At 40.8% G+C, this 20542-nt stretch overlaps 2 protein-coding genes and 1 long non-coding RNA gene across 14 annotated transcripts in view; 2 read left to right on the forward strand and 1 right to left on the reverse strand.

Moving 5' to 3' along the window:
• Nucleotides 1-20542, reverse strand: part of LOC100677985 (polyphosphoinositide phosphatase) — a 489206-nt gene that overhangs the window by 177598 nt on the left and 291066 nt on the right. The window lies entirely within an intron of this gene.
• On the forward strand, nucleotides 4603-4915 carry LOC116416880. The gene is made up of 2 exons (XR_004227192.1): nucleotides 4603-4740; nucleotides 4814-4915. It is a non-coding gene; the product is annotated as an uncharacterized LOC116416880 (long non-coding RNA).
• On the forward strand, nucleotides 5523-12694 carry LOC116416875. The gene is made up of 3 exons (XM_031927134.1): nucleotides 5523-5792; nucleotides 6003-6159; nucleotides 11702-12694. The coding sequence occupies exon 3, from the start codon at nucleotides 11704-11706 to the stop codon at nucleotides 12589-12591; it is 888 nt and encodes a 295-aa protein (XP_031782994.1). The 5' UTR covers nucleotides 5523-5792; nucleotides 6003-6159; nucleotides 11702-11703; the 3' UTR covers nucleotides 12592-12694.

A 20542-nucleotide genomic window follows, 5' to 3' on the forward strand; every position in this document is an offset into this window, starting at 1 on the left:
AATCTTCGTTTCATCAATCAAGGTTACAGTCTGAAACAACAAATGATCGACGTCGCGTTTTTAAAGTGACTATGTTTGTAATAATCTCAACGTGCCAAAATTGTCTTTCAATGTGATATTAAACGAAAATGATAGAAGTGTAAATCAAAGTGAATTTAACAACGAAGAGCATGTAAAAGGTAAACTTTAAAACATTTTTGTAAAATTTGTATTTATGCGTCAAACAGCTCTAAAATTAGTTTTTTTTCTTTATAGAGGATATTAATGCTGGTCTATGTTCTGACAAAATAAAAAATGACATTTTTTCAAATGATAATCGAGATGAGAATGATTATATCCTTGAAAATTTAGAATATCTATACAGATATAGCGATAATGAAGATGATGACTCTATAAAGGATTTTCAAAATTCTTTTACATTTATTGAATTGTCCAGTAACAATATCGTTCAATATAATAATCATGAAAGTATTACTGATAACAACAATATAATTGATGAAGTCAACATACAATCTTTTTCGAAGTCTTTGAAAAAAATTCTTGCACCTTGGGCAGTTTCTTTTCAAATTCCACACAATGCAATCAGAAAATTATTACATGACATTCGAGATGAAATACCTGCATTAACATTGCCACTAGATCCAAGAATATTGCTCAAAACCCCAAGATTCTGTAATGTAGAATGTATTGCTGGTGGACAATATTGTCACTTTGGATTAAATGAATGCGTTGAAAAAATAATTAGAAGACGTTTGCTTTTAAATATTGAGGACAAAAATATTGATCTAATAATAAATATGGATGGTGCTCCATTAGGATCTAGTTCTGAAAAAAATTTATGGCCAATTCTATGTTCTGATAAAATTATTCGTGAAGTTTTTATAGTTGGTGTGTATTGCGGCAAATCAAAACCTACGGACTCTAATGAATTCTTGAAAAAATTTGTACACGATGCAGTTGAAATCGTAAATGATGGATATACAGTCGATGAAGAAAACGATTTTATTGTTAATATCTACGCTATAGTTTGTGACGCACCAGCTAAATCATTTATTTTAAACGTTAAATACCATACTGGTTATAATTGTTGTACGAAGTGCACGATTGAAGGAGTGGTGTACAGATGCGTGTGTTTTCCTGGAGAGGTATCGACGTTAAGAACAGATGAGCAATTTAAACGAAATGCATATATGAATGAATACCAGCATTCTGAAAACATATTCAATAATATACCAAGATTAGGATTAGTAACTAATGTACCTGTTGATCCGATGCATCTTGTTTATTTGGGATGTACAAGAAAACTGTTACTTCTTTGGCTATTCTCTTCAACTATACACAAATTACCTACCATTAAACAGAACGCAATATCCGATCATTTATTATCATTGACTGAATATATTCCTTGTGATTTTGCACGTAAGCCTAGGAGTCTAAAGTATGTGAAGTTCTTTAAAGCAACAGAATTCCGACAATGTATATTATACACAGGAATAGTTGTATTAAAAAATATTGTTAGTGATGACGTTTATTTAAATTTCTTAACATTACACGTAGCTATAACTATTTTAAGTAATCCAATGTTAATTAGAAATGAAGATTACATAAATTATGCAGAAAAACTATTAAAGGTATTTGTCGAACATTTTGAAATTTTATATGGAGCAAAATACGTTTCATACAATATTCACAATTTGCTTCATTTAGCTAATGATGCAAGAAAATATGGCGAACTAGAACAGTTTTCTGCATTCAGATTCGAAAATTTTATATGCCAAATAAAACGATTAATTAGAAAAGGCAATCAACCACTTCAGCAACTTATGCGTAGATGCGCAGAAGTAGAAATAATACATAATGAAAATCCGGATCAAATAATTTTAAAAGAATTTTAAAAGAAAATTGTAATGATGTGTCACAATACAAAGTAATTGAATAAAAACTTTTTAAAATAAATTGCGGAAATCATAAAGATAATGTTATATTAATTAATAAAAAAGATATCGTAAATACACTAAATATTATTCAATACAAAAATGATGAAGTTTACATTGTTGGGGAAAAAATGGAAATTATAGGCAACGTTTATGATCAGCCTTGTTCCTCCAGCGATTTGGGAATTAACTTTGTTCGTGAAAGTACGGAAAATATTCAGCTTTGGAATATTAAAAACGTCACTGCAAAACTATTTAAGTTACCATTTAACAACAAATTTATAACTTTTCCAATTCTACATACGTATATGAATAATAACTAATGCAGTTAGAATTAATTAAAAAATTTTTAATTGAATTAATTATAAATATTTGCAATAGCTTCTGAACTATAAATGAGAAGTTTAAGATAAAATAGGTTTTTTGAAATGCCAAAAGCTGGAAAGTATGTTGAAACAGGTCTGGTCTTTCTATCTGTATAACTGACAAAGTTGGTTATTTCACCAATGACCGATGAACATGAAAATTTTCAATTTTGGTCAAATTTCATTTCTAATAAAATTTTAAGGCTCAGTTACTTTTAAAATATGTCTTAAACCAATATGTTGCTTTTTGTTTGATTTGTACTACACATTTATATTGATAAATATGATCTGATTTATTAAATAATATCATCATATTATATTTGTCAGTAATTTCTCTTCTGGAATAAAGAACTGCATCCAAATAACCAAAAAATTATGTTCATTTATCATGCAAGTGTAATATATATACGTATACTTCTTGAAATTAATATCTTTTCAACCTTAAAAAAGTGGTGAAGATGACAGTCTCATACAGTAGTAGATTTACTAAGCAGTATATATATACATATAATTTGCGATGACATCATTAGTATTATACAAATACCAGTACTCATAAAAGCGACAAATGCATGATTCAGAAAGCAGCAACGAAGGGGATACTGAGGAGCACGACGATATCGTGCAAAAAAACAAGAGGATCCCATTATCGTACAGTTTTCCGCCGCCACCATCAACAACATATGCTGGTATACATGGATTATTGTATACAATGATGCTGCGTTCATATTGCACACATTATTATCATCTGCCATCCATTGCTATATTTCATTGTGATATAAATGTTTACATGATTACAGGTGCACCCATCAATGTGATTGATAAGCAACTTAGCAGTAGAAGATTAAAGGAAAACCATGATTTAATTTCAAACCAAGCAGCAGAAGAAGCTTACACCATGGACCTGGACGTTGAACAAGATTCTTTGTCTAGTCAACTAAACTTGGTTTCGACCGCACTGGGTACATCAAATGGAAATACTTCAAACCGATTACCTACTATTGCAGCATCGTCCGAAGGTTTCTATTCTTAACATATTTTACTATGTGAAAAGTTATTTCATTTTTTTATATATCATCCCAAATCTATATGAAGATAAGGAGTAAAACTATTAAAATGCATCCTTTCTAAAAGGACCATAGACAACAATTTTTAAATCTGACTGTTACGTTTAAAGTATCAACTTTGTAAATTACATTTATGAAAGGATAAGATCAACTCAACCTTTTCGTAATGTTCTTTAATCTTTTATTCTGTACTGTTCATTATCATGTCGATACTTTGGTTTTTGTAGTTCAAAAGCTATTGAAAAAGTCGAATCTTTATGAAATGCAAGAGTGCGCTGATAGCTTTAAAAATGTTTTCAATATTTTTAATAGCTTCTGAACTATAAATGAGAAATGTAATTTTAAAAATGCTGAAAGCTGGAACATGAAAATTTCCAGCTTTTAGCTGGATTTTTTGGTCATTCTCATTTCCAATCAAATTTTAAGGCTTAGTTTGTTTAAAAATATGAAAATTCTATCCGAGCGTTTTAATAAATACATTTTTTTGAATGACAGTAGATACTAAGAAGATTCCAGAAGAATGGTGTGTAGTGCAATTATTTGATAAGAGATCCTGTGATTGGCCTCCATACATAGCCCTAGAAATAATCGTCCAGGCTATTGACGAATGCGAGGAACCAACGGATGATTAAATTTCCTAACTTATCGTTAAGCTATTTGCATCGACAGGTTCGTACTTTATGTCCAGCTCTTTTATAATTTTTCTTCTTTTCGTGAAAAAGTAATGTGTCTATTGTTTATTAATTTATTTGTTTTAGTAACATATGCTGAAGCAATCGTAAAAAGAGCAAGGCGAATTTGTTTTTATACAAGGAGAGAGAACTTGCTGAGAAAGAAAGAATTAATAATGATGACATTCATGCATCAGGTAAAACGCCACGCATAATATCAATTCAGGATATATCGACTCGTCCACGAAAAGGTACTTTTAGAACGAGATTTTTTTGCGTAAGCATACTTAAAAAAGAAATATTCAACAGCTAAAGTAGTCTCGACACTGTTGTCAATTGTAGCTCGTTTGTTATTTAATTATAATGATTATTTTTTTCGTAATTACTTAAGTTCAATTTAAAAATTTCTGTGATACGTTTAGTAATGCTATAGATTTGTTTCGTGAATAAAATTTTACGTTCTAAAACTTTCTTAATTCGACAGTTGCATTACAACTGACTTCTTCAGCAAAGTGGCTTTTGGTTAAATTAACTAATAAAACCACAAATACTGTCATTCTGAAATCATGGATTCATCAACATGGAAAATCATGCGCTTGGCCTTTACATATTTTTGAATCATTGCTGCAAAAAAGCATCGAAGAGTGCGAGGAGCCGACAAATATGTGGATTACGCAAAAGATTTCCGAAATATTAGCTTCAGCAGGTTCACATTTTTAAAAATTCAGCTACATCGTATAAAAATTTATGTATAACTCGAATTTTCTTTTACTTTGTAGAATCTTTCCAGGACATTGTATTGAAGCATCAAATTTCGATAACAAACGGAGACCTGAATGCTAGATTTTCAGGTGATTGCAATGATCCTGAACAGCCAGGCCGTCAGTATATTTTTATTAAACTCATTTATTTGCATTTAAAATGCATTTTTTCTGCAATAATAATTGTAGGTGCCCCACGTTAGGTGGCAGCACCTCCCGACTGCGGAGAGAGAGAGAGAGAGAGAGAGAGAGAGAGAGAGAGAGAGCAGCCATGCTGCGAGCGAGCGCCGACGCCGAGCAGAGTTCCGCAGACCACGGTACAAGTCGGTTGAGCTGGAGAGAGAGAGAGGAGAGAACAAAGTGATTGTTCAAGAGAAGAGTGTTCAATCTCTGGCCTAGCCTAGACGTCCTCTTCCCACATTGGTGACCCCGACGCAGGCTTCTCGACGACGAGTCAACGAGCACCGACGAGAAGAAGAAGAAACACACATCTCGGCAAGTCTCTCCAGCCGCGGAGTCTTTGTCTCGCACGTCGCGGACAAAGACATTTTGCGATTGCGTCATTCTTCACGCACATCGCACACTCCCGTGTGCACGCTGGCACGCCGGTGCACACGCGGAGCATTATCGACAACCAAGTCGATCTCCTCGACACACGTCTTTTCGTGTCGAAAGCGGCAGCAACAAGTCCTAGCGACGCGCCGTCACTTTGAGCGATACGCGCGCAGGCACGCCGGCGCGTATAGTCTCCCCGCAACTATACGTTGCACAATGTGGAAGCCCTCGCCGATGGACTAAATCTTCTGCGCGAAGCCACCGTCACCGGCGCCTTCTCATCGTCAAGGCCGTGACCTTTGGCGCTCTCCAACAAAGGATTTGCGTGAAGCCATCGACACCGGCGCCTTTTGTCCACCCAACCATCACCTCCTCATCGGCAGCAGTAGTGGTGGAATTGTAGCGCCGTGTGTGGCGAGACGTGCGAAAATCTCACACTCAGGTAATTTAGTGCGCGCGAGCGAAATTTCACCGCAAAGCCGCCATCTTGGTTACGAAGCGGCTCTGATTCCGAGAACTGTATGTGCGAATCGCAACAGTTCGTCGAAGTGTCACGCATACGTTGCGTCAACGAATAGATTCAGTAAATCTATATATATTTTTTTTTTTTTTTAGAGTGCGTAATTAACACAAGCGTGTGATCTTCTTTTAGTTTCATAAGGCTTAGGGCACGTCAGGCCTCTCACGTGCAGACACGTTGCTTCCTTCTCCCGGACGTTGGTTCACGCAGAAGGAACAACAATCATCTCTAGTTGAGAGAGTCCTCTTACACACGCCGCAAGGTCAACTCAGCGTCGCGGCATATACAGGTTACAAACTTTAATTCCATAATTTTACGTTTCCTATCTAGGAACTTTGTGATTACAATCATTTTCCTCTTTTATCAAATAAACAAACGACGATAATAAATAAATTCAAGCAACAGGCTTCCTCGCAAACAGACGCTGTTGCTTCCTCCTCCCGGACGTTGGTTCACGCAGGAGGGACAACACGCCTTTTCCGAGAGCCACGTCGTTTGGCAACGCAGCGTAGCGTTAACCTTTGCATTTGCACCTAGCAATAAGTTAATTTAGTTGGCGGTTGAACAAGTCTTTGCCTTGCTAATGTATGTACCTGCGAGTACACTTTAGTCTATTAATAATTTTGTACGGCTTGTTTCAACGTAGAGTTAGGCTGGTCGTTGCACCCCACCGTTTGTGAGCGATAACGAGTCTAGCTTACAATTAAGGTCGGGCAAGCTAGTCCCCAAGACTTTCCTTCCTATTTCGCGTAATTCAAGGTCACTCAGAAGACCCGGGAAAATGTCGTTATTCCACTCTCCAGTCAAGACAACGAATACAAGTACCAGCAACGAGAGCACTCAGGATGCCACCACGAGCGACAGCCAACCAAGTATCTCTCCATCGCTCACCACCCACGTTAATTCGGGTTCATTACCGAGCACTTCGTCAAACACGATTTTTGACTACGTAGAGGTTACAAATATGTCAACCGGCTTTGGCCAGCAACCCAACGGTACGGCAAACGCCTTTCAAGATGGCTTTCGCCAGCCACCTGGCACCATAGCAGGAGGCTTTGACTTCAGTGGAGTGAGGCAGCGATCAAATTTTCCAACTTCAACTTCGTACTTCTGGCCCTCAAGCACCACTAGCACCATTACCAACTACACTGGTGCCATCAACAAAAACAGGCCCTCAGACGGCCAGCGACGAGCGCCTAATGCCGACCAAATCCTGGAATCGATCGACCAGAAGATTGACAGCAAGATGGATGAATTTAAAAGGTACATGGAGGAATGCTTCGCCTCGTGGTCGCAGAAGCAACCCACGGATCACGTCATTGAAAACAAGGCTGTAATAACAACGACCTTGACCTTCGCAAGCTCGTCACTGGCAACGACAACAACTGCTAGCACTACCTGCTATATTTCTTCCAGCTGGACGCCCAACGTCTTCGGCAACATTCCCTCAACTGGTCAAACCTTTCAGCCTGACCTGCCTTTTGCTTCACGTAGCAATTCAGGAGCAGACTTCCAACAACGAAATCAGTTTCAAGGAAACTCCATGCTTGGACAGCCACACTGCCTTCCAACGGCACCAAGCACCAAGCATCTACAATTCTGGAACTTCCACAAACACGATCCTCAAGGATGGTTCAAGCAATTGGAAGATCTGTTCTTGACTAACAACGTCCATGACGACGAAGCCAAATTCAACTTCGTCGGCACACGCTTGAGTCAAGACATTCATCACGAGCTCCAGTACAAGATGAACACTCTTGTTAGAGGCTGCAAATATGAGGAACTAAAAAAAATTCTCACGGATAAATATGCTGAGACTCCGGAGCAACAATTAGACAGGCTTTTCAAAGGTCTGGAAATTGGTTGCAAGCGACCATCAGACTTCCTCGCTGAACTGCTCTGCCTAGCGCAGGACCGAGTGCCCAGAGATACAGTAATTTCGCTCTGGAAAAGCCGTCTTCCAGCACAAATACGACTGATGGTTTGGAACTACAAAGAAGAAGCAGAACTTGTCAAAAGCGCAGATATGGCCTTCGACATCCTTCAACAGTCACACAACATCAGTGCTTTGAAGGACAATAATCAGCCTGCCGCCTACCCGGTCGACAAGTTCGAACAACTATTAGCTGCACTTCAGAAGACAATCAAAGAAAGACAACAGGTCGCATACTAATTCAAAGAATAGACGCGATTCGACCTCGGGCAGATCAAAATCCAAGCCGCGCTATTCCAACAACACAAACTTTTGCACCTTCCATCGGAAATTTGGCAAGGAAGCGCGTAATTGTCAGCTGCCGTGTGCTTGGAAACGTGGCCCCGGTCAGGAATACAAGATAAGGCAGCCAAAAGAAACGGACAAACAGGAAAACTAAAGAATCCTGCTGTCGAGGAGACTGACAGCCGGTCCAACCTCACCGCACGTCTCCACGTGAGAGACAATCTCTCAAATGAAGTCTTCCTGATAGACACCGGCGCGGACATTTCCGTAGTCCCCAAGCCAGACAATTGGCAAGGTAAGCCAGCTGACCTCAAGCTCTATGCGGTCAATGGCTCTACTATCAACATTTATGGCGTCAAACGTCGCGAGTTGGACGTTGGCCTACCATACAAAATCGCTTGGAACTTCACCATAGCGGATGTTCCGCATTCAATCATAGGAGCCGATCTCCTGAAGCATTACCATCTTCTGCCAGATCTCAAGCTCAAGAGACTGGTAGATGGAAATCAGTTTACGCACGCTCCCGCTTTCGTCAAGTCAGTGCAGCCAGTGCAAATTTCCTTTTTGGCTCCGAACCATAAATACGCACACATCGTGAACAAATATCCCCAAGTCTTTGGCCCTGACCAGTTCAGAACGGTCAAGAAAAGGGGAGTTTTTCACCACATTGTCACCAAGGGCCAGCCAGTCTCGCAGCGAGCCCGTCCTCTCGCTCCAGCGAAGCTCAAGGCAGCGAAGAAGGAATTTCGGAAATGGTGCGAGCTGGGCATCTGCCGGCCTTCCAACAGTGCATGGGCCAGTCCACTTCACATGGCGCTGAAGAAAAACAACCAATGGCGTCCTTGCGGCGACTTTCGCAAATTAAATCTAATTACAGTCCCGGATCGTTATCCGATTCCGCACATGCATGATTGCATGACCTTCTGCCACGGCAAGAAGATTTTCTCGGCCCTAGACCTACGCCAAGCCTACCATCAAATCCCGGTAGCACCAGAAGATGTGCCCAAGACGGCAATAATTACACCTTTTGGACTTTATGAATTCCTAGTTATGACTTTTGGCTTTCGAAATGCCTCACAAACCTTCCAGCGTTATATTCACTCGGCGTTGGGAGACCTAGACTTTGTCTTCGTCTAATTAGACGACATTCTTATCGCTTCCACATCTGAAGAAGAGCACCAGAAGCACTTAGATATAGTGCTCAATCGCCTCAACGAGTACGAGCTGCAGGTAAACCTGGAGAAATGCAGTCTCGGGGTTTCAGAACTTGTTTTCCTGGGTCACCTCATCACGCCTAACGGTTTCAAACCTAACCCAGAGAAAGTTAAGGCGATTCAAGAATTTCCATTACCACGGACCATCGAAGAATTAAGAAGATTCTTAGGTCTTGTGAACAGCTATAGGCGTTTACTCGCGCACGCTGCCGAGACACAACGCCCTCTTAATGAATTCTTGAAAGGTGCCAAGAAGAAAGACAAACGCCCAGTTCGCTGGACTCCGGAAGCTGAGGATGCTTTCCGCAATTGCAAAGAGGATCTCATCAACTTAGCTTTCACAGCTTTTCCCAGTGAAAACGCTGAACTGCGCCTCATCACAGATGCTTCCGATACCGCAATGGGAGCGACCCTCGAGCTCTCCTGCGCAAATGAAATACGCCACTTATGACAGGGAACTAACGGCAATTTATGAAGCAATTCGTTACTTCCATCACTACCTTGAAGGAGCAGAATTTAAAATTTATACGGATCACAAACCTTTGATCTACGCTCTTCAGCAGAGCCACGACAAAATGCCAGCAATTCGCTCTCGCAGATTGTCATATATCGCCCAGTATAACACGGAGATTCTTTATCTCCCAGGGGAGGAGAATGACGTTGCTGACGCACTGTCAAGAATCAACGCTTTCACATCTCCTGCATTTTTCAACTGGAGCGATCCTGAACTCTTGGCTGATCCACAAGTCAGGGAAGTCCTCGTTAACATCAACGCTTTCAAGCTGCCAACACTGTTCGACGCCAAACAACTCAGCAAGGAACAGGGAAAGGACGAAGAGCTAAAAGAAATTCTGCAAACGCCGGACCACCCCTTAAAGCTGCGCAAACTTACGTGGGGATCCGCGCACGCAGCATTTTACTGCGAGGACATCGTTCGTCCATACCTTCCCAAGAAATTGAGAAAGGAAGTTTTTAACAACTTTCACTCACCCCATCCTGGAGTCAAAGTCACAACCCGACTCATCCACCAGCAGTATGTGTGGCCGAACATGAGTCGCGACATCGCCTCTTGGTGCAAAGCGTGCACAGCATGTCAGCAATCTAAAGTGACCAAACACAATAAATTTTTGCCCAGGCATTTCATTGCTCCAGATGCTAGATTCGATCACGTCCATTTGGATCTCGTAGGCCCCTTCGCCCACAGCAACGGCTACACGCATCTCCTCACCATCATCGATTGCTACACGAGATGGCCAGAGGCAGTACCAATTACAGATACCACTGCGGCTACGGCTCGTGCTTTTCATGACAACTGGATCTGTCGTTACGGTTCATCCACGACGATCACTACAGATCAGGGTGCCCAGTTCGAATCCAAATTGTTTTCGATTTTATTGTCGATCCTAGGAATAAACAGGATCAGAACCTCGTCGTATCATCCTGCTTCCAACGGCATGGTGGAGCGTCTCCACCGAGACATCAAGTCAGCTCTCATGTGCCACGGAGACAACCAAAACTGGGTTTGTTTACTGCCCACAGTCATGCTTGGACTACGCACGCGCATCCGTTTAGACACCGATGCTAGTCCAGCTGATTTAGTTTTCGGCAAGTCAATGAGGATTCCCGGTGATTTCTCTCCCTTCACCAACGAAGAGCCGAACGTTCGTGTCTTCTACAACAAATTTCGCGATTACATGAGACAACTGAGACCAGTTTCAGTTAATCACAAGACAGCCACCAAGCCATTCACACATCAAGGTTTAGATACCTGTACACACGTCTGGTTACAGGAAAAACCTATTAAACCTGCATTGACGCGGCCCTATACTGGCCCTCACAAAATAATTTCGCGCAATCTAGCGAACCACACTTTTAACATTGATAAGGATGGCACTGTCAAAACAGTCAACATTGAACGGGTGAAGCCCGCGTTCATCCTGCAAGATGATCCCGACGGCACTAAGGAAAATACCACTCCTGAACCGATCAGGATTCCTTCACCGACGGATATCAACCGCGTTCAACCAGCAGACGACACACGTCCAGCACCCCTCACCACTGATCCGGTGGATCACCCTATTCCTTCCCCCACAACCTCATACACCCAAACGTACGAAGTTCGTGCCGAACATTTTAAAAAGGAATAGGCATTCGGACTCGATTCTGTTACAAAACGAGACTTCTAAGAAACGAATCTCTTTCGCTCGTAAACCTCATGTCAGAACGTTCGTTTCAGAAACTCAACCAAAGAACAAATTAGATTTAGTATACATTGTTAACACGTTACGAGAAATTCTCTCACGTTAGTCAAGCTCATTTGCGCTGGGGTGTAGGAGACTAAGTCCTCTCACGCTCTTTACTTATTTAATTTATCTAATAATCATTATTTAAACGTCTAGTCATGGACAAGGTCAGAGAAGCTCGAACACAGCTGCAGGCATACAGAAATGCCTCTTCCGATGAGCAGCTGCGTGCGGATTGCTTTCGGGTTGATTTAGACCTCGAGCAATTCGAAGTCTTCCTTCAGCAAGCCCTCGAACATCGCGAAACACGAGCACTCACCACCAGATACGCGAGTTCGTCAAACTTTCCGGTCATCCAAGATGCTCAAGTTCCTCAATTGTTCGTTAACAACAAACCTGTATTGCGACTTTTCCTGCGTGACATCCTGTATCGCGTTACTAGGAAAAAGCTCTACGAATGCTTGTCAGCACAAGGGTGCACCGATTTTTCCATAGATAGTCTTAAGAATACAAGAAAGGGCTCCGTCGCGGTCATTTCTTGCAAGTTGCTGTCATCCTCATGCGCTATTCAGATCAACTCTTGTAAAAAAGAACTGACTTTCACAGATCCTAGAGGCAGAGTCTCATACATCAAAACGAGACCCGATCAATTCACTCAGCAAGAACCTTTACCGAGCACTCAACCCGCATTCAACAAATTAACGCTTCTTCCCACTCCTCTTGTAGACATTTTACAATGTGGAGATGTGATCAAACGCTTAGCTCACTATCTTACTTACAATAATTTCCTAAATCTTTACACAGCTTGCCATGATGACCCCCAATTCCATGGCACAGCACTTCCATTCGACTCTTGTTACGATCGGTACTCTCACCCCAGTGGTCTGAATAGAATGCTTGAGGATGTCAATAACTTCAAATTCACTAGTATTTCATTCAATACTTCAGTCAATATAATAGAAATTCCGTTTATTAACAAATTGTTATGGCGCTGCGTCAGCCACAGGCCCATTCCCGACAAGTATCTTACAACTACCATATTGTAAATGCACTCATCAGTGCTGGTCCTAAACAAACCTTTGAAGTACTCATAAACAATACGTGGGGAAAGAAAAGAACTCGAGTAATCAAACTAGCTAACTTAGCTGGAGCGAATCACGCCTGCGAACAAATAGATTTTAAGTTTGTTAACTGTCGAATCAATGTTCCGACGCACGTAAGCCAAGATCTCGCTACACACGGCGTTAGTCTACGAGCGTTAGACAATACTGTCTCTTTACTAAAGACTTTGTAAATACTTTAAGTTCATATTAATAAGTTCATACCACGAGTTGTTACCATTAGAATTTACACAATCGTTATATTGTAATCTCAGATTCTAATATCTTTAGTTTTAATCATAACTTCTGTAAACGCTCTCCAGCTACCGACACTTCGCAATCACAAAAAATGTTGTAATCTCTCTCCGTCATAATTTCATCGATCAAAATAATAAAAATACTTTTCAGTTTTTTTTTTCCTTTTCGGGGGGGAGTACTGTAGGTGCCCCACGTTAGGTGGCAGCACCTCCCGACTGCAGAGAGAGAGAGAGAGAGAGAGAGAGAGCAGCCATGCTGCGAGCGAGCGCCGACGCCGAGTAGAGTTCCGCAGACCACGGTACGAGTCGGTCGAGCTGGAGAGAGAGAGGAGAGAATAAAGTGATTTTCAAGAGAAGAGTGTCCAGTCTCTAGTCCAGCCTAGACGTCCTCTTCCCACATACATGCATCGAATTCAAATTCCGGCTGCCCGCGTCGTACGTCGGACGTCAGTATGACAGATTTACCCGTCGGTAAAGCAGATTTACCGGTTACCGACTTCGGTATTCGGTAGCGCCGTAGCCGCGCTGGCGCCGTATCCGTTCACCCCCTACTACTATAAACGTTATAAAAACAAGTAACTAAAAACACTTATTTATATAGTAAAATGTCATGAATTTTGGTCAGTGATTTTGTATGGTATATATATGATATTTTTGGTAGAAATAGTGTATATTGTAAATATTTTTAGTAGATATTTATTTTTTTTAATTTACGCGAAAAAAAAAATTTTATCAGACGAATATTTGGTTGTTTTTTTTTTTGTAGGATTTAACCCAGGCTGGACCCCTTAAATAATTCAGTTTCGTCTTCATTTCTAGGACGAATCGTAGAAAACACAGAATTAACAGTAGGCTCTCGGAAATCAAAAAAGTTGTCCTTTGGTTCCGGACATGATGGAGGTGGTGCAGTCGCTTTAGGCTCTACATTTTTTTTTTTCACAAGATTTTTCACTTTATTTTGAGCTGACTGATCTAAACAGTGTAACCAAGTCAGTTTAAATCTAGAATGAGTAAAAGCTGCAATTGTTGCTACTTTGCCACGATCCTTGATGTTAAAAGTTAAAAGTCATGGAAACGTTTTTCCAAAGCCACAATTAATCCTTCTAAAAGTGGTCGACAAGTATCAATACTAGTTTCTTTGCACTCGACTAATAGACGCCACTTTCTTCATAGATTCAATAAGCTTGGTAATACGTATCCGAAATGGCAATAAGAATCTTCTTGCAATATATCTAAAGTACAAGGTAACGGTTTCATAATATCTAAATATTTTTCCAAATAATGAAAATCATTCGCAATTAAGATGGAATTTATCTGAAGAAGCACATGAGTTTCAAACTCCATTAACTTGTCTTTTACACTATACATTTTTTTAAGAGCATCATACAAAGAATTCCACCTCGTCGAACTTTGTAATCAAATTACTATATGCATTTTTTAAATCATATACTTCTTCTATAATCTTATTAGTGTCACTGTGTCAGTGGTGGCCAGTAAATTCAGAGTGTGACTCGCAAATCGAAAGTGGCTTGATAATTTTAAATAATAATTCCAGCAATTAAGGAAGAAATAAAAAATTATATAGATTTAGGCATGTCTGCAGAAGCAATAAGAGGACAGAAGGGAATCGAACTTTTCGTTAATATTACCAAAAAGCTATTGGTCAAAAAAGAGTACACAAATTTCCAGTGCAGTAAGCACATTTTACTTTTTTCCAATAAAAATAATAACTATAAACGAGCATTACATACACTAAATGAAATTCAATAATGAAAATAATAAGAATTTACCTCAGATTAAAGAACTGGTTCATCCAATCAAAAAGATTATTAAAATTTTAGCCTGATATGGTAAATGAAGAGCAAAGATCGTTCTTCAAAAAAATGCACACTGCCACTTTTGGAATTTGAAGAATGAAAAAAATTGGAATAATTTGTATATTTATAATTTTATTTTGAAAATCTCAAATAAAAATTAACATCTATAGTAATGATTTTCTAATTATTTTCACCTGGATACAAAAAAAAATGCCACTCTATAATCGAAAGTAGAGAAAAATCTTAATTTGTTTGCCCTTTAAAGAATTTATAGCTGAAAATAATTTTTGGGTGAAGCTTTGTCTCAGTTGGTGCGAAATGCCCCATGTATGTTTTAATTGTTAGTTGAAAACAAAATCAAATTGTTGACATAGAGACTGAACAGCAGGGGTCCCAGTACAGAACCCTGTGGAACTCCCAGATTGGTTTCAAGCCACTCTGAGGTTCCGTTTTTATTCGAAATTACCGTCTAAGATCGCCCCTGTAAATACGATTTAATCCACAGGAGAGCTGCCCTAGAGAACCCCAGCTGCCTCAGTTTAGATAGTAATTTAGAAGGTGAGATGGTGTCAAAGGCCTTGCTGAAGTCAAACAGCAGCATAAGCGTCACCTTCTTTTTGTCAATTGCCATGCGTACGTCATCGGTCAATTTTAATAACGCTGTTCGTGTACTGTGGTGTTTTCGGAAACTGGCCTGGAAGGGGCCGAGTATATTATTTTTGTTAAGATACTCCGTGATCTGGGTGTGCGCGATCTTCTCGAGTACCTTTCAGAGGAAGCAGAGCAATGCAATTGGACGAAAGTCCTTAGCATTGGAAGGAGCGCTGGTCTTTTTTAGCGCGATTAACTAAGCCTGCTTCCAGATACTCCGAAAGATTCCCTGAGCGAAGGAGCAGTTAAATAATTTAAGAATAAATTCGCCAATAATTGGGAGAGCCTTGACGACCACCCCGCATGGGACACCGTCGATACCCCTCGCTTGCGAGGAAAAGTGTGAAATAGCTAGGACGACGTCGCTCATATTGACTGGACTGAAGGTGAAGCCTTCCTCACTTGCAAGTAAAATAGTGTCCATTGCATTGTCTATATTTTCGAGGGGTGATGCCAATATTCCCGCGAAGTGCTCATTCAGCTCACCCGGCATGAAACAGAAAAGCTCCTCCTCCTTACGCCCAGGTAGGAGGCCGAGATGACGCATTACCTTTCAAATATTTCTGTTCTCATCAAGAGCGTCCGAGAGTTGTTGGCGAAGGAAGGAATCATGCTCCTAAGCAGAACGCATGTCGATCGGTTGTAATCACGGTAAGCAAAAGAGTCTCTCACGGGAGTGGGAGCGTAGATGTCTAGCGAGACATCTATCACACAATGCTTGTCGAAACTAGGCAGCTCCTTATTCCTAAAGTCCAAAATCGTGTCGTTCTCGTCGGTCATCATAAGGTCAATCCACGTGTGAGATGATGAGGTGTGATGCGTGGGGCCATGTTGGATTATCTGAAGAAAGAGCTCTTCAGACAAGCGCCTGATGGTAGTAGCATCATCGGACCGAAACAACAAGTCTGCTTCAGATCACCCATTATGATTTTATGGCTAAATTCGCTTCAGAGATCTCGTAAAACACCAAAAAGGTCGGTGTCTTTTTGCATGGGGATTTACGGGGGTCTATAAATAACTCCGACTAAGACAGGAGGTGAGCCACCCTGCTCTATACTACAAAAAAGGTACTTAGAGATGCCAGGTTAACCGGGTCCCTAAGTTTCTGAGGATGCCAATTTATTCACTTTTAAACCATTTCGTACGAACAGGGCGCTCCCACCACTATTCACATTACGATCCTGCCTCACCGGAGAATATGTAATTGATTCGAAAAAATGTTATCCACCAAACAAAAAAAAACTTGATAGAATTATATATGAAGTAAAAATAATTCTGATATTAAGCAATACATAATGTTGTAGGAAGCTACATTCCAAAGAATTGGCAGCGGTTTTTTTTTATTTTATTGCATAAAAATATTGTATATATTGATCATGTCATGGATTATGTGAAACTATTGGTAAAATTATGGTTATTGACAAAAATTAATTTTTTTCTTGAGTTGATTCATTTAAAAACAATATGATCATTACTAATACATTTTCATTAATTAGAATTTGTATGCAATAATCTAAGAAAAAAAACCGTTTAGTATTTATCCATAACCGCCCCAATGAATAATCGAGGGTGAATGTTTAGCTTTTAAAATAAAGGTATAGAGTTAACACGGTCCATTGTGTGGGCAATTGACTCCTTTAGTCTATATCAAAATTAATTACAACAGTTAAAATTGCTAATGAACAGTAATTATAGTTACATGATAGGGACTGATGGAGTCAATTCTCTGCATAGCATGTTTCAACAGTATAGAAAGAAACTGAATAAAAATTTAATTTATTTTGTATACTAAGAAAATTCAATGTATTCAGTAAAGTTCTTACAATAGTTGTATAAACTGATATTTTACAATCTTCTTCTCTAATACGATATATAACTTTATTTTTACAAAGTTATCCTTTCATTATACAGAAAAAAATGCTTATCGTTACTATTCGTGAGTTTTTTTGGCTTATCAGTATGTTTTCTGAGCTAAACTATGATTTGCAACGAAAATATTTGTAAAAAAGCCGTTTCGTTTTATAATTAATGAGTTTATATATCACGAATGCTCGAAACAGTATCTCTACTTTTTTCTCCAGTGTGGTAGGACCTTGAAGTTGGCTTTCTAGCCCAAAAGTGGTAGGACCGTGAAGTTGGCTTTCTAGCCCAAAAGTGGTAGGACCGTGAAGTTGGCTTTCTAGCCCAAAAGTGGTAGGACCGTGAAATTGGCTGCACAAGCTATTGTGTGTAATACAGTTGGGTATCGCTTTCCCACAGTTTTTTCTAAGCTGTGCAGAGAAAATGTGTTTACATTGTCTGCTTGAATTTAAGGTTATGTTTTAGAATAGCTGCTGCACTGTCGCTGCAGAAACTTTCTGAGTGTTCGGGGTCACTGATGACGGGGCCCAGGAAGTGGATTTTGTGACTTTTTGTGCATACATGCAAATATCATTTCGCGGTAGCCGGTCACGCGAGGTGTCTAGGTACCAAGGGTCGATGACGAGGCTGTCGAAATATATTGCGCGCTGTAGATTTTTATATCCACGTATCAAGATCGGCTATTAATGCGATCTAGGGTGACCGATAACGGAGTCGGGCAGTGCGCACCGTACTTCTTCGTGCAAAATGTTCAAATCAGTTATGTTTACCGTCCAGGTCATGCGGTCGACAATGACGCGATCGAGGTATAGTGCGTTTCATAGCTTTCATTGTCTAAGTGTAAAAACTGATTTTAGACACCAAAAGCTATGGAGCATATCAACAAGACCCTGTCATCGGCGAACTCATGCACCTGGATACCATACATGAAAGATATTCCCGTAATAAAAATCCTAATGTGCACTATCTGAACCCCATCATCATGTATTTTATTTTTAGAGATAATTTAAGGTACTTCAATAAGGTCGCTAAAAAGACATGACGTCTCTGGAAAAAAACTTAGCACCAAAGTAAAAAGGTTAGGCGCGTTTGATATTTTTCGTATCGTCATGTATGTCAATAATTTCTTTTACAATGGAATTACAAATTTTGAAACAACTAAGATTAATTTAAAAAAGTCAGGTTTACAATCATATTATTTTATTTATAATATAAATAATATAATACGACAAACAAAAAATCATTATATTTAATTGAGGGTTGTGTCAAATGATTGGTAATTTAGAATTAAGTAACCGCCTGACTGTTGGCCTAGGCCCGCGCACGTTGGCCATGAGTCGGCTAAGCTGACCTATCCTAGTCATGGCTTTTTTACAGACGCGATTTAGATGTTCTCCGTAGTTCAGCTTCGTGTCCAGAGTTACCCCTAGATACTTTGCTGATGGTTTCGTCGTTATAGTCTCGCCGCCTACCTTCATCGGTATGAGGGTAAGTATGCGCTTTCCTATCAGGAGGACTATTTCGGTCTTATTAAGCGCTAAAGTCAAGCCGTACTTCGACATCCACCATAGCACTCTACTCATAATCGCGTTTAGTTTCGCTTGCGCGATGTCCACGTTACGTGCCGTTATAACCGCGGCTACGTCGTCTGCGTATCCAACAAGCATCATGATCGCACAAGCCCGTCGTACAAGATGTGCCAGAAGTCCGGCCCTAAGATCGAACCCTGTGCTACTCGTGCAATTATAGGTCTTCTTCTACGTCCCTGCTTCGTGTCATACTCTATAACCCGATCCCTCAGATAGTCTTCCGTAAGACGCATAATGTATTGCGGCACACCGAAAGACTCTAAGGCATCATGTATGTCAGTCCATCTTGCTGAGTTGAACGCGTTTTTTACTCTAATGTTACCAAAACTACGATGTCTCTAGTCACGTGTCTAACCTCTTCTACCCTCTTTACCGCGTCTGTTACCTCTCTGATGGCCGCTATGGTCGATCGTCCTTTTCTAAAGCCATACTGCTTATCAGAGAGGTCTCCCGCTTCGCGTACGGCGCTAAGTATTCGCGGTTTAATCAGCGCTTCCTCCGTCTTTCCCATTGTATCCAAAAGACTCAATGGTCTATAAGAAGTGTCCGCGTCCGCTTCTTTTTTCGGTTTTTCGACAAGGACTAATCTTGCCCTTTTCCATCTCGAGCTGAATACACCCTGTATCAGGCACAGATTGTACATTTCCAGTAGCAGCTGCGGCCGTTGGATTGCGACGACTTTCAGCATTTTCGCCGGAATACCATCCAGTCCTGGTGCTCTGCCGCTTTTCAGGGATGAGGTTGCCGCGATAAGCTCGCCCTCGGTGAAAGGGGGTATCTCGTCTATCGGCACATTTGTTCTTTCTGCCTGAGGTCTGACGGGGTGTGTGGGAAATAGCCCATCGATTACCTTTTCTATCACTTCTGCCTCCATGGGCTCCGTTTATTTCATTTCGCCTATCTTTCGGGTAACGATCGCATATCCGTCGCCAAACGGATCTTTCTCCACTTCGTCGACAATCTTTGCCCAACAGCGTCGCTTATTTTCCTTTATCGCGTCCCTCAGCCTTTTTCGCGCCCGGTCGTGTCTCTCGTACAAGTCCTGGGCTTCAGGCCTTTGCCTTTTCAGAGCTTTTTGAGCCTCCCTCCTAGCGTGAAAGCAATCCTTTCTGAGTTTTGCAATTTCCTCCGTCCACCAGTATACCGGGTGTCTTATACGGCCGCAAGACACCCTTGACATAGCTGCGTCGCACAACTCCGTGATGAGACGTGTTGTACGTTCTACCAGTGCTTCGGCTTTTTCGTGTCCGCTCAGTTGCTGAGGGAGCCCAATTGATGGGAGCTCCGCCCTTTGCATCTCTTCAGCAAGTCTGTCCTGGTTCATGCGCCGGGTATTTCACTTGCAGTATATTCCTCCATGACATGCCAATCCCTGATTTTGCGGATTGTCGTTTCGCTTGCGAAAATTACATCCGGTATAGATTCCTCAAAACCTGGTCTGCGATAGGTAGTGATGTTTCCCTCGTTTGATACCACTAAGCTTAGTCGAGCTGCCATCTCGAGGATGGCCCTGCCTCTGCAATTTGTTGTCGTCATACTCCATTCCGCGGCCCTCGCGTTGAAGTCGCCCCCAATGACAAGTTCCCCGGATACATCTCTTATTGCGTCCTCCAGCACCCCTAGTCGTATCGCGAAATCCGACGCAGTAAGGTTCGGTGAGAGATATACGCTGAAGTAAGTGATGCGGCCCACCCTTACCCGTACGTAGTCATCCCCCGTCCCT

The sequence above is a fragment of the Nasonia vitripennis genome, assembly GCF_009193385.2.
Source record: "Nasonia vitripennis strain AsymCx chromosome 3 unlocalized genomic scaffold, Nvit_psr_1.1 chr3_random0010, whole genome shotgun sequence".
Classification (NCBI taxonomy): domain Eukaryota; kingdom Metazoa; phylum Arthropoda; class Insecta; order Hymenoptera; family Pteromalidae; genus Nasonia; species Nasonia vitripennis.